Raw genomic sequence first — 14,080 nt, 5'->3', positions numbered from 1 at the left:
TGTCTTGCTTTATGAGGGTCTTACACGTGAAGTAATAAATCTTAAGCCATATTGAGTTGGGTTTTTATGCTTCTGGTTTTTATGTTTCTTAAAGCTGGAAGCACTCTGACACTTTGAAGTAAAAATTGGGTAGCAATCTAGATAAATCCATTCATTTTTTTTTTTCTATGTACCCTATAAGAAGTGAAGCTCTGGGGCGCCTGGGTGGCGCAGTCGGTTAAGCGTCTGACTTCAGCCAGGTCACGATCTCGCGGTCCGTGAGTTCGAGCCCCACGTCAGGCTCTGGGCTGATGGCTCGGAGCCTGGAGCCTGTTTCCGATTCTGTGTCTCCCTCTCTCTCTGCCCCTCCCCCGTTCATGCTCTTCTGTCCCAAAAATAAATAAAAACGTTGAAAAAAAATTAAAAAAAAAAGTGAAGCTCTAATTTCAAAATCATAGCTTTTGCTTTTCATAAACAAACAAAATTTTAAGAAAAACATACACCAATACATTGCAGCAGAGTTTGCATTATCGTTTTATATAAAAGGCAACAGTTGCTTTCTAAAATATTTTTGGGGTAGAACTTTCTTATCGAACCATCCCAAATTAGTCAGATGCTGAGCTGAAATTAAACGTCCACCACAGCAGAAGTGCCTTCTGAATGGCTGCTATCTAATTCTGGATATGACCACTGAAATAATTTCAAGTCTAATATGAACTAGCATGCTGAACAGTCTGAAACATTAAAACCTAAAGAAAGATATTTAGTGGAAGGTACATGTGGGGACGATTACTGAGACCAAAAGAATGTGGTCTCGATCTTCCTCACCTTACCTTATTCCACAACCTTTGACTCCACACCAATTTTAATGCCCCCAAAGTTGCCTGAGCCTTCACTTTTGAGATTTTAGCTTCTTAGACTTACCCCGTTAGCATTTAAATTTTAATCTCATACCCCTCTCCTGCACAAGGAGGAAGAATACTAATATTGTGTGTTAGTGGGTGAAACTTCGCCTTAAAGATCCAGCATATGGAAGTGTCTCTATCCAAGTGATGAATCTGATCCAGCATCAGGTTGGATTTAATCACCTTACTTGCTTCGGTCTTCTTCCTAGGAGGTGTGATGAGATCAAAGACTGGGCAACTGAGGGAGATGAGATAAAACAGGAGGTCTCGACGCCTGCTTCAGTTTAATGTCTAACTGCCCGTCACGTAGTACCACCCAGCTTACTCCAATCCATTGCTTTGTGTCCCTGGGCACAAGGCACAACTAATAGCAAAGTATTATTTTTACCTCCGGTGTCTTTGGCTTTTGTTCCTTGGGAATGTTGGAGGGGCAAGTTTGGGAATGTGAGCTGTGATCTGGGGAGGAGTCAGGGGTTGCCGGTTTCCTCAGCTCAGAGCTGTCCTAAGGTCTCCACAATCTACCGCAACAGCTCACAAAATTCCCATTATCTTCTTTAAACCATGAGCCGAAGCTTCCCATCCTTCAGGTATTTCCCCTGATCATTTCATTTATATCCAATACCCTTAACCTTTATGTAATCAACTAGACCCTCTTGTGTGATGTTGGTAATTCTTCTGGATTCATAGGTACACGTGGAGTTGTGCTAAATCCAAAGCTCCTAACCATTTTATACCCCTCCTCCCCTCTCCTCTAATGCTTTGAAAATGGCAAATGGCTAATCACATTTTAAAATAACTCAAAATGTAAAAGTTGGCTTAGTAATTTCGACATACAATAGACATGTCATAAGAACAATGTTACCGCCTTTCTGCCCTAAATGACAAAGAAAGACACTGACAGATGATTGTATATTTTGTTTAATACTTGCATTGTTTCTATAGCGCAATTATAGCAATCTTTAAATTTACTTTTCATTACAAATATTTGTCAAGTTTTGTTTCAGAAACATTTTTCCTACTCTCTTGCACATGCACCCAGACACACTACAAAAAAACTCATTCATAACACAGTAAGGGCAAACATTATTCATGTAAACATCTTTCATTAATTTCCCATAATTTAAAAAAATCATAGAATCATAGATCTTGAATAAGGCTCATAGATTTAGTTCAAATTCCACAAAAGACCAATCTTTTGTTAACTGTGACGGGGTTAACTTTTGGTTGCAGTGAATGCTGAAAGCATACCCCTAGGTTCCAATCCTTAAACATACCTCACAACCTAATAAATGCATTTCAGGATAAAAGGAGAACGTAGAAAACCCAAGAGGAAACCTTTTGAAAGAGGGCGCTCAGACCATGAACCTGATTTCTTCTATGGTAAGCAGACATCACACACCCCTGTGGTTTCCCAATGCAAGGATCGAAGTTAATTCTAGGAACCCAAAATATAACCAAGTCACTATGTCAAGATACATTGGCGTGTGTGTACATATTGCTAGTATACACAGTGAAAATTTGTCATGTTTATCATTTCTTTATATCCAGGACCGAAGCAGAGGGAAAACAAACAAACAAACAACCCACTCAAGTTGAATGCCGTTACAAAGGAGTTGTTCTAGTAACGTAAGAGTCAGGAGAGTTGGGAGGTATGTCCCAGAGATGTGATTGGTCTTGATATTAAAACGACTTCTAACAACAGTGTGTAAAGTCACAGACAGAGGAAGCAAGGATTTGCATTATCCGAGGACGTCTCTCTCTGGTTGAAAGTTTGGTGCTTGCGTGCATAGTCTCCCAGAGCTGAGACGGGAAATGGACTGTGCTGAGAAATGGGCCCCTTGCCAGCGGCTCCCTCCTCCTTCCTCCCAGTGAGGCGGAGGCCAGGAGGCAGGGACTGCTGGCAAAACCGTGAAGTTCCACCCTGGGGTCTGAACCCCAACTCCACTGAGGGCAGCCTCCCTGACATGTGTGACTAGGCAGTAAGGGTGGCGGTTGATGGTGGCCAGAAAACCCAGTTCTAAGGTTCCCACGGCCACATCTGGCTTCTGATTCTGCTGCCCTGCAAAGAAATTGTGCTCCGGATAACTGCACCAGTGTCTCTAATGCCTCTAATTCACTCGCGGGCCCTCAAAGGCCTGGAGTGATGTCACTTAAAGGTGGACACACCTCCATGAGCACCTAACTTACACCAGGAAGCGGCAGAGGCACTGGGGAAGCCTACAAGCTCTCTCCACGTCAGATGCAACAACGCAGGGCAGTTGCCATGAGTCAGAGTTATTTGTAGGCTTTTGAGTTTTAAAAATCAAAATTGACCTGCATTGTATCTCAATAGACTCAGGTAATTCTCACCAAAAATTTTGTAATTTGTTTAAATAGCACTGGAATAATTCAACTTCATTTAAATATATTCATTCTACCGTGAAAATATTTCATACAAACATCTATTTACATACAAACACATTAAAATTTGTGAAAAGGGTTTCCACCCCTGTGGTTGTATGGCTTGAAATAGTTTCATTGCTTTGAATATGTCTGCACACATTTGGCAAAATAAAACTATTAAAATTTAGTAGTTTTAAAATAAAAAAGTGACAACAAGGCTCCAAATTCCTGAAGGGAAAGATCAAAGAAAACACAATCTATCAAGGTACCTCAAGTAGATGTAAATTTAATATATTTTGTGAACCTTTGATCTGTGGCAAATAAACATTACAACTATCAGTCTTGCAACATAGTTTTGCTTGTTTTTCTAAAAAAAAAAAAAAAAAGATGTCTGGATTCTAAATCACTACTCTTAAGACAGAAACTTGAGGCAACTGTTTTAAAACAAGGCAAAACGGAAAACTATACTTTCTTGGAAGATCTTAAATGCACTTTGTAGTGAGTGATTTAAAATTTTATATATTAAAGGAAAGTTTCTATAAAGTGCCACATACTGTCTCACTGAGAAGGCAACCCTTGAATTCACTGTTTACGGTTACTGCCATTTTAATAGTTCCAATTAAATGTTGTAAGTGGTTACACTTTTGCTTCCACGTTGGCCTTTCCAGGTTGTTGGTGGTAAGGAAATCGTTTTTCAAGCGTGAAGAACCCGCAGAAGGCAAATACATTTAACTACAGCCCCGGACAGGTTCAAAGAGGTCTTGAAAAACGAACTTCCTTCTTTGTTTCTCAGGTAGACCAGGGACGAAGCAGGTTAAAATAAGAATAGGTACTGCGAAACGCAAGCCCTCCCTGCCTGTTGCCTCTTAATGTCATCGTTCCTTTGTGTCGGAAACTCAGTCCTTACCGTCGTCTCGTTAGTCCGTTCAAATGTCCATGTGGGACATACTCCTACAGATTAGTTCCTATTCCTAACTCTAACACAAGATAATATTTTGTCCTAGAAAAGCTGCTAAGGAAAGATCTAGTCATGCAGGAGTTGGACCGAGACGGCTCTGAGTGAATCTCCTCCAGACGTACCCTCACGGGTGCCAGCGTGTTCTGGGAGAGCACAAAGTTATTTCTTTATTCCCCACCGCATGGAATCCTCCACAATTCTGCTGTGGTCATGATGCGACCAAAACTACCAGATTTGGCTGCTTCCTGACATGTTTCCTTCCACCGTGGATGTAAAGATTCAGTAGAGAAATACATCCCGAGGCTTTCCCTGTCACACTTCGGCTCGAATAAGGAACAAACACGTTCCTTTCTCACCCGTTAATTCCTTATGGTACCTCAAACCACCACGACTTCTTTACCTACCTACAGAACACAGTGAACCTCAACCCCCCTCTGATTCCAGTCCATGACAAAGCCTTCCATTTGGGAGTAGGGTTTGGGGGGGGGGGTCGTGGGAGAGCAGGAGCGACAAAGCCAGGCAGAGACGCAGAGTAAATGGCCAGAGGTACGCACGGAGGGCCTCGCAAGAAAGGAGAGACGCTCAGAACAGGGAGGGAGAGGACGGAAAAGAGCGAGAGATCAGCTGGACATGGACAGCAAAGCTTCCTACAGACAAGAGAGGAAGTGGAAAGAGATGGGACTGGAGAACAGCAGGAAGAGCCAGAAGGCACAAGAAGAGAGGAGGGAGAAAGAGCGAGAGAGCGAGAGCGAGAGAGAGAGAGAGCGAGAGAGAGAGCGGGGGGGGGGGGGGGGGGCTCGGCTTGGGTGTACTTACTGTTTCCCCCGATTTGTCTGAAGGTCACAGACACTGCTGGGTTTTAAACTGAGGGTTGTCATTACATATCTAATTTGAAAAATGGGTTAGCTGGTACTCCTTACAACTCTTCAATGCCTTATATCAAAGGAAAGAAAGGAAGAAGAAAAGATTCCATTTGAGTGGGGTAGTTCCAATAACCCATCAGGTCAGAGATTACACCCCCACTGCAGCCTCAGCAAGAATGACATTGTCCCCGGGAATGACGTCACTCGAGGCACAGCTGTGTTGGAAGTGTGACCGGCTCCATCCTGACCTCGCTCGCTGACCTGGCTCTACAGCTCAACTGGCCGAGGGCCAAGTAGAGCCATCTTTCTCCTGAAGACAGTCACTGACTTTGGGACGCATTTGAATGAAAGCACCCGTCAGAATACAAGTCCCGAGACTGTCCCTCTGTCGCTGTCTACAGAATGGTCTCTTTCTACAGAGAAGAAGCTATCCTATCCTGCTGCATTTTCATCTAAAAACCCTATTGGTTCCTTTTGCGGGAGATCTTTCTGGCAGCCCTGACCACTTCTCACATGTGAACACTCAGCTCATCCTCCCTGAAACCACCGCCACCTGGATGCACGCCTTGCACTGGCCACGTGCCCTGGCACTGCAGGGGGGGGTGGGGAGCTCCAGGATGCTGGGCCCTGCAAAGGAGGGAGGGGCCCCTTCTGTCACTGTTTGAGGGCTGAATCCTGTGTCCAGGGGCCGCCTGAACTGAAAGTTGTGAACAGCGCTGGATGGAGCACTTTTGCTAACTTCTTCCTAAGAACAACGTGCCCCTGACAAGAAGGAGCAAATTCTGTCCTGTTTCTTTACTCCTCTCACTGCTACCAAGCAATCCGTGCTCAGCCAGAGCTCCCCCACTGGCTTGGAAGGCTGTCGCTCTCAAGACCAAACCGGCTCAGGTGACAGGTGCCACCACCAGCGGCTGCATTTCAGAACCACCGCTGCTCTCCAGAACTTTCCAGCTGCCTTGTGGAGGCATCTGAACAAGACATGGCTAGGGCACGTGGTGAGGGCGCTGGCAAAAGCCCAGAACTCTCAGAATTCATTCAGAGCGATCCCAGATACGTTACATACCTAACTAGCTAAACTAAAAAAACAGGGGTTTTCTCCTTATTTCTGCACTTGTGGTTACACATGGCTCGCAAAATCGCTGAAATGCTATTGATATCATTGCTTTTAAACTATACAGGTATTACTCTTAATTCACAATGCTTTGAAGCAGGTAAGTGCTTTGAAGTTACAATAATGAAGAGTTTTAGTATTAAGGTTTAGATTTGTACCTAGTGATCAGTATGTCTCTCTTAACAGTAGCAATTAAAAAAAAATCAACTTTTGAATTCTGTGTTAGAATTCTAGTTTGTTATTTGACTTTTGAATTCAATGCACTGTGCCACAAGCCAGACTGCTCTATGTTATGTACATTTAAAGTGTACCCGAGGAGAAGAAATTACTAGTACTATTAAAGATATTGCAAAATTGCCACAGTTACTGCTTAGAAGTACTAATTTCCCTCTCTCCTTTCTTAAAGTATATATTACAACTCTTCCATAACTTAATGCAAACAACGTAAACCCATCTCTTCTCACATCTTAAAGCAAAGGTATCTTTGTTTACATGCGAGAATAATAATTCTATAATAATACCCTGGCCCTCTGAGCCAGTTCTTTATATTAGGACATAATAATGAAACAATGATATAGAAAGAGCCAGAGAGACCTACGCACTGGCACGGACACGAAATCCATTTGGAAGTTTTCTCTTATAAAAGATATAGCTAAGATAGAGAATGAGACTGAGGGGTGAAATGACTCAAAAAGTGGGGTTCTGTTCGCTAGGAAAAAAAAAAAAAACAAAGCCATTCTATTGCAAGATACAGATCAAAGGTTAAAAGGCAAATTATACTACATTTAGAGAATAAAAATGTAGTAATTCTCTATCCTCCATACGGCACATACACCAAGTGTGAAAACACACCTGGTGTTGGCCGTAGGAAAAAACATCATGGAAAAACCACTGGCTAAAAATGACTGAAAAGCCCCCTTTCCCTTTTTCAGTCTAATCATTTGGCATCTCTGAGTGTGGTACAGATTTAGACTTGAACCACCCAAGAACATCATGCTGTGTCAAGTGTTCGACAATACCTCTCAGTAGGACGTTGTTGCAAGGCTAGCTAATTTTAAATCTGGTATGAGTAATACAGTCAAGCCTAGTTAGTATGCGAGAAAGTCGTTGCTAACGCAGCGTGAGAGGATGTGATGTCACAGCATGAGCAGTCCCTGGTTGTCCCGTTGTCGGAAAACGTAGTGCATAGATCCAAGTTTCTATTCCAGGTCTCTGAAGCCCAGGGCTGAGCCTTTCACTTCTGCTGGGTGGCCTGGAAGGCCTTTAGCTCCACCTGGTACCACTCAGGGGCTTCAGGCCCGCTCTTCCCCGGGGGACTGTGGTCATAGCCGTAGGCAACGGTGAGTTCCTCATCAGCCTCCACGGCTCGGAGTGTGCGGATGCATTTGATGGGCCCAAAGCGGGGGTGGACAAACCTAGACACCAAGATGCACACAGTCATTCCTGGGCCAGACCAGGAGGTTAGAAGCAAAGCCTGGGTGCGGGTGGGGGTGGGGGTAGGAATCCCCCACGAGCTCTTCCCCGGGTACCACTGGTAGGTCCTCAAGTGTGGCCCACGTATCGGCCAGCATCAGCTTCTCACCTGCGAGCAGCTAGACGTGGAGAATCTCAGCCCCGCCCAGACCTGATCTGGAATCTGCATTTTAACAACAGCTCCAGGTGATTCATGTGCACACTCAAGTTTAAAAATCTCTGTTCTATCTTCCTTTTTGAGCATATATGGCACTCTGTATTTATAAACCAACAATCATGGTCAACCACAAAAATCTGTCCTTAATGAGAAACTGGATCCAGAGCAGCATTTCGGCTCATGTGGCCCGTAGCAGGCCATGAGCCGGCTGTACCTTGTGGGCAAGGCTTTATCAGGGTGTTTTGGGAGCTGTAAGGAAGAGCCCTCCGGACTTTTAAAAGCAAAAAACTCTGTATTCCAACTATACAGACAGAGGAAGTGTTGTTTTCTAGCATAAAAGTAGATGAAGATTTCTTTCCAAGAGGGAAGCCTAGACCTCTCTGCCAACCTGCCTTTTAAATATTTCCCTGTGAAGCATCTTGTGAAGGGAGCAGCTGCGGGTGTCTCAGAACCTGAGGCAGGGCTAACGCTATGGCTACGTTCCTCTACCAAAGGCTCCCAACCCGGTTCACTCCCATAACACCTGCGGGAGAATAGGAGATAAGTCAGTAACAGACTTAGCTCACCTAACGGCTTCCGAAACCCCAAATGGATATATACGTGTATGTAAGGCATGGCCAAAAAGAAATTTGCTTTATTTCTATATGTATCGGTCAAATAAATCTCATTCGTTTATAGTCACATTGTGAGCAAAGGACATTGAGACACCAAAGGAGAAGTTTCCAGACCCTAAGTTAGATTGGCACATGCACCATGATAGGAAGTACTTGGCTAGTTCCCTCTATTGGTGGTGAGGAAAGGAGTGTGTCCGTGGTGTAGGGACATCTTTTACGTGGTGGACAAAGGAACAACCTCACCCTCACTCCCAGGGGTCTCTATGTTCACCCCACGTGGGTGTCATCTTTCCTGGAAAGCACTCTTGACTCAGGGTCAGAAGACTCTGGTATGAGTCCTGGTTCGACACGTTATTACTGCCCCCTCTCAGAGAGCTTACTTCCGTATCTCTGAATCTCACTTTCCTTACCTGCAAATTCATGGTAATACTAGTAATCCTAATCCTGTAAGAGTTGTCATTGTGACAAAATAGGATCACATATATAAAACATCTCACACAATACTTGGCACAGAGGACTCAGCTACTCTAAGTGACTACATGTGCATTGTGTGTGAGCATGTGCATACGCACAGAATTCTCACACTGTGCCCCATCGCAGACATCCATCCCTGCCCCAGGAACTCAGGAATTCCTTATGAAAATCACAACTCTTTGTCTCTAAATTAAAACATTTCATGAAAAAAATAATACCCCTGGGGTGCCTGGGTGGCTCAGTCGGTTAAGCGTCCGACTTTGGCTCAGGTCATGATCTCGGGGTTTGTGAGTTCGAGCCCCACGTCTGGCTCTGTGCTGACAGCTCAGAGCCTGGAGCCTGCTTCGGGTTCTGTGTCACCCTCTCTCTCTGACCCTCCCCCGTTCATGCTCTGTCTCTCTCTGTCTCAAAAATAAATAAAGGTTAAAAAATTAAAAAAATAATAATACCCCTGAAATGGAGCTCAAGCTAATCTTCTTGTGCACTGAAAAAGTCTGGGAGAAGCCTAAGACTTCTGTTACAACCCTCTTCTATTTTCATTTTCCTACGTGTTACTGTTATTTTCAAAGAGTAGAAAATGGACACCCTGAAAAAAAACTCAATTTCAGGTGCTGATTCTCCAAGGCAAGCACTAAGGCACAACAATTAAGGACACTTAGCCACTTGGACTAAGAGGTCCGAGTTTCCTGTCCATGAGTGAGGGGACAGTAACGGAAGTTGCCCCACAGAGGTACTGGGAGGACTAAATGAGGTAATTCAGGAGAAGCTGTTTGCACAGCACCAGCCTAAAGTGCTCAGAAAACGCCAGCAGCACAATTACTGGTCAAAGCAAACCTCTGCACCGAGTGGTTTGGCCCCTTGGTGACAAGTTACCTATATTTACAACTAGGAAAGTAGTCCATTTGGCATTTTGTATCAGACTACAGCTTATGGGATATTGTTTTGTTTATGTCAAAGTGTGCATAATAATACCAATGATTTTACAGACAAATGAATGCCATGAATTGGTATCTGAATTTCTTTTTTAGTGTTTATTTTTGAGAGACAGAAAGAGAGAGGGAGGGAGGGAGGGACAGAGAGAGAAACACAGAATCTGAAGCAGACTCCAGGCTCTGACCTGTCAGCACACAGCCCAACGCGGGGCTTGAACTCATGAAGGGTGAGATCGTGACCTGAGCTGAAGTCAGAAGCTTAACCAACTGAGCCACCCAGGTGCCCCATGTCTCTGAATTTTATATTATATTATTATTCAGGTAGTCTTCCCATTACCCCAAACAACTAGTATTTCACATTGGACTCAAAGAAAATAACCCTAAAGAGTACAGGGACTTGATTCTGCACAAATGGTTCCCTCCCTTGTCTCCTGTGCTCTCTTCCTTTTGGGGAGAAAAATCATGTCCTTGCAATGAAATCACAGAACTAATTTGTTTTGAAAGAGCAGTCTAAGTAGCATTTATTATCGCTAGTTACCACTGCTTTAAAAGATTGTTGGTAAGCTGTGTGCAGCTTGGAACGATGCTTTGGCCTAACTCACATTGGCCATGAAAGCCTTGGAGTTAATAACAGTGTCCGTTTCATTTTACATGACACATGTCCTTTGCCATTTCTACCTGCCCTTTAAACAGCAGTTGTAGCTTCAGTACTTGTTTCTGGGTGCCAAGGGGAGCAAGTCCCTGCCAGAACAATTTTCAAGCCATCTCAGGGATGCAAGGAGGGACATTCAAATCCTGGCAATTTTCCCACAGATTAAATGCACAGGATCTAATCCTGCTTCTGTTAACAAGCAATACACTGAGGGACTGCAGGCTCTAACTGAGCAGAAAAGGTTGCACGCAGCTGCCTGGCCCCCAGGAGGATCTGGCATTCTCCAACTGAGCTAAGGAGATCAATGATGACGGTACAAGGAATCCCAACTACACCCTCCAAGGAATAGTCAGACGCTTCACTTTGGAAGGAGGACATTCAAGGCGTATATGAAAACTTCTAAAATATTTGTAGGGCTGCTATGGGGAAGAGAGACTGGCATAGTGCACGAGAAAGGGAAATGATTAGGGCCAAGGGCTGGCTGTTCCAGGAAACCCACTTAGTATCCACGGAAACAACATTCTAATCATCAGAGCCCAAAAGCTAGTTTCATAAAATCTTCAGTTTGTCCAGATAGCTGCCCTCAAGGGCGGCTCCCCGTCGCTGGAGGTTTACGAGAAAAGGTTCTACGAGCAGGTGGAAGTGGAGGCTCAAACTCTGAGAGGTAGGATTATTTGGCTTTTTATTTTTTATTTTTTATTTTTTTTTTTTTTTCAACGTTTTTTATTTTTTATTTTTGGGACAGAGAGAGACAGAGCATGAACGGGGGAGGGGCAGAGAGAGAGGGAGACACAGCATCGGAAACAGGCTCCAGGCTCCGAGCCATCAGCCCAGAGCCCGACGCGGGGCTCGAACTCACGGACCGCGAGATCGTGACCTGGCTGAAGTCGGACGCTCAACCGACTGCGCCACCCAGGCGCCCCTATTTGGCTTTTTAAAATAAGAGCTTTGTTGAGATGCAATTTATATACCTCATAATTCACCCATTTGAGGTATACAGTTCAGTGGGTTTCAGTCGTGCAACCATCACCACTGTCTAATTTTAGTTCCTTGCACCACCCTCAAAAGAGACCCCATGCTCATGCGCCATTAACCTCATTTCCCTCCACTCCCCCCGGCCCTGGGCAACCACTGGTCTATATTCTGTCTCCATGAATCCTGCTGTGGTGGACAATTCATACCAATGGAATCATACACTATGGGCCTTATGTGACTAGCTTCTTGCACTTAGCATGATGTTTTCAAGGCTCATCCACACTGTAGCATGTGACAGTATTTCTTTCCTCTGTATTGTCAAATAATGCGGACTCTGATTTCAGGGGTCTTTTCCAACACCGAGACCTTGTGCCCTAAGCTTTAGCGTTTTATTTTCCTCCTTCCTTTCACACACCTAAAAGAGTTCACTAATCTCCACTGTGCAGAACAATTTTAATTTTTCTAGTATTTCAAGTATAACACCACCCTTACTTTCCCAGAATGAGACAACGGAAGGACAAAAAAGTATCAACAAAACAGCGCACACAAAGTACAGTATTTCTGTAGCATTTCTACCCTTCCAAGCACTTTTCCATTTCTTGGCCTACTAAGGCCAGAGGAGGAGCTAGTTAGATTCTGAGTTTCAGGTCATAACTGTGAGGGTCCTGGGAGGGTAACTTGGAGGGAGCGGCCTTCCGTGGGGCGGGATGACACCTGTTACATGCCTTCCTCAGTCTCAGGGCCCTGGCGGATAGGACCTAGATCTGCCCTGGAAGCTCGGTGTCATACTCACATGTCGTAGATGCAGTTTGGAGTGAAGGAGTGATTTGCCTTGTGTCCCAAGGAGGCACAGTACTTGGATACATGGTTGTAGGGCTCAGGCACATCAATGACCGTTTCTTCATCGAGGGAGAGGGTATTCCCATTAAGGGCCCAGTCCCTGCTGTCAACCTGTAGAAAACAAGAAAGCAAACATTAGAGATAGCCATTCTCCCTAAATCTCAAAGAACATCAGCAATATTAACTCATTTGTCCTTATGTTTCATGGTTTGAGTGTTATATACGTGAAAAGAACCTAAGGCATCTGTCTGCACACTGATGGTGCAAAAGCCATTTATGGGCAGCACCAGGCAGCTCAACTTACAATGTATTAATTTTTCTTTATCTTCTATGAAAAAAAGGATTTGAAGTCCCTTAAAAGACACACAAAAATATAACCAGATGTCCCGAGGTTGTTTATTTCTTCACTGCAGGCTAAGACTTGTTACTTCAAAAGCCTTCCAGCACCAAACTCAAATTTTTACACATCTAATTGTTTTTTTTTTAAGTTTATTTATTTTTGAAAGAGAGAGAGACAGACAGAGCGTGAGTGGGGGTGTGGGGCAGAGACAGAGGGAGAGACAGAATCTGAAGCAGGCTCCAGGCTCTGAGCTGGCAGCACAGAGCCTGATGCGGGGCTCGAACTCACAGACTGAGAGATCATGACCTGAGCCGAAGTTGGACACTCAACGGACTGAGGTACCCAGGAGCCCCATTACACATCCAATTGTTTTTTAAAGGGCCCAAACAAAGCAGAGTTTTAGCCATTCAGGGCCTGCTTTCCTGGGGACACCTGACCCCACATCTGCCATCAGTAGATTAGATAATTCCGGCACCATAAAGCCCCCAGACGGCCTGTGTCATTTGGAGGTCTCTGGCCCAGAGACCCCTCGCCGTACCCCAGGTCACCTAGACACATAAGCCCCCTCTCTGCCCCTCTCTTTCCTGGGAGTTCCCTGCCTTCCTCCTGCTCTGTTTGTGGCCTTCGTGCACAAGCTTCTGGACCGTTTCATGCTGGGAGCACATCCTGTCTCTTGCCGCCCTGTCTAAGCACTGCCCAGTGACAAGAAAACCTGTGTGCTACTGCCTCCTGTGGTCTTATCTGTTTCTCTGATCAACCTCCAAATCCCTTGGACCCCTACTGTGAAGATGAGGCAAAAGTAAAACAAAAGTAAGAACATCAAGTGGAACCAGAACTTGAGAATGCAAAACTGTGTTTCAGGAGAGTCCTTCACCTTTGTTACAAGCGGGTGACCAATGTGACCAGCAGAGTCCCCAGCTACCAGTGTGCTTTCTTACCTACATTAGGGCTCATTCACTAATAGGCTTCCCTTCTCCAAGCCACTTCCCCACCCCAAGCCACAGCCCAGGATCTGGTGATGCCAGCCGAACAGTTTTTTGAGAGTAAATAGGATCACTTTTTTTTTTAAGTTTATTTATTTATTTTTGAGGTGGGGGGGAGGGGCAGAGAGAGGGAGAGAGAGAAAGAACCCCAAGCAGGCTCTGCACTGTCAGCATGGAGCCCAGTGCAGATCTTGATCTCATGAACCGTAGGATTATGACTGGAGCCGAAATCAGAGTCGGATGCTTCCCCGACTGAGCCACACAGGTGCCCCTAGGATCACATTTTTATATAGAACTATTGACTCTCAGAGTTGTACTGTCTCTCCTGCCCCTAAATTACAACTGGGCTATTATTTGTACCTGATATTTATTCAACAACTATTTACTGAGTGCCTACCACATGCCAGGCACTGTCCTAGGTGCAGGGAATATAGCAGTGATG

The 14,080-nt window shown here is 44.7% G+C and overlaps 1 protein-coding gene across 1 annotated transcript in view; it reads right to left on the bottom strand.

Moving 5' to 3' along the window:
* Positions 1-1,786: 1,786 nt before the first annotated feature.
* SETD7 (SET domain containing 7, histone lysine methyltransferase) overlaps positions 1,787-14,080 on the bottom strand; it is a 51,218-nt gene continuing 38,924 nt past the window's right edge. Inside the window, exons 8-9 of the mRNA XM_086704200.1 lie at positions 12,269-12,426; positions 1,787-7,613 (exon numbers count right to left, since the gene is read on the bottom strand). Coding sequence (XP_086560326.1) covers positions 7,433-7,613; positions 12,269-12,426 — 339 coding nt within the window. The 3' untranslated portion in view covers positions 1,787-7,432. The remainder of the gene's footprint in view (positions 7,614-12,268; positions 12,427-14,080) is intronic.

This window comes from Puma concolor, chromosome B1 (genome assembly GCF_028749965.1).
Source record: "Puma concolor isolate L17-30 chromosome B1, mPumCon1.1.hap2, whole genome shotgun sequence".
Classification (NCBI taxonomy): domain Eukaryota; kingdom Metazoa; phylum Chordata; class Mammalia; order Carnivora; family Felidae; genus Puma; species Puma concolor.
This window is presented reverse-complemented; position numbering and strand designations above follow the sequence as displayed.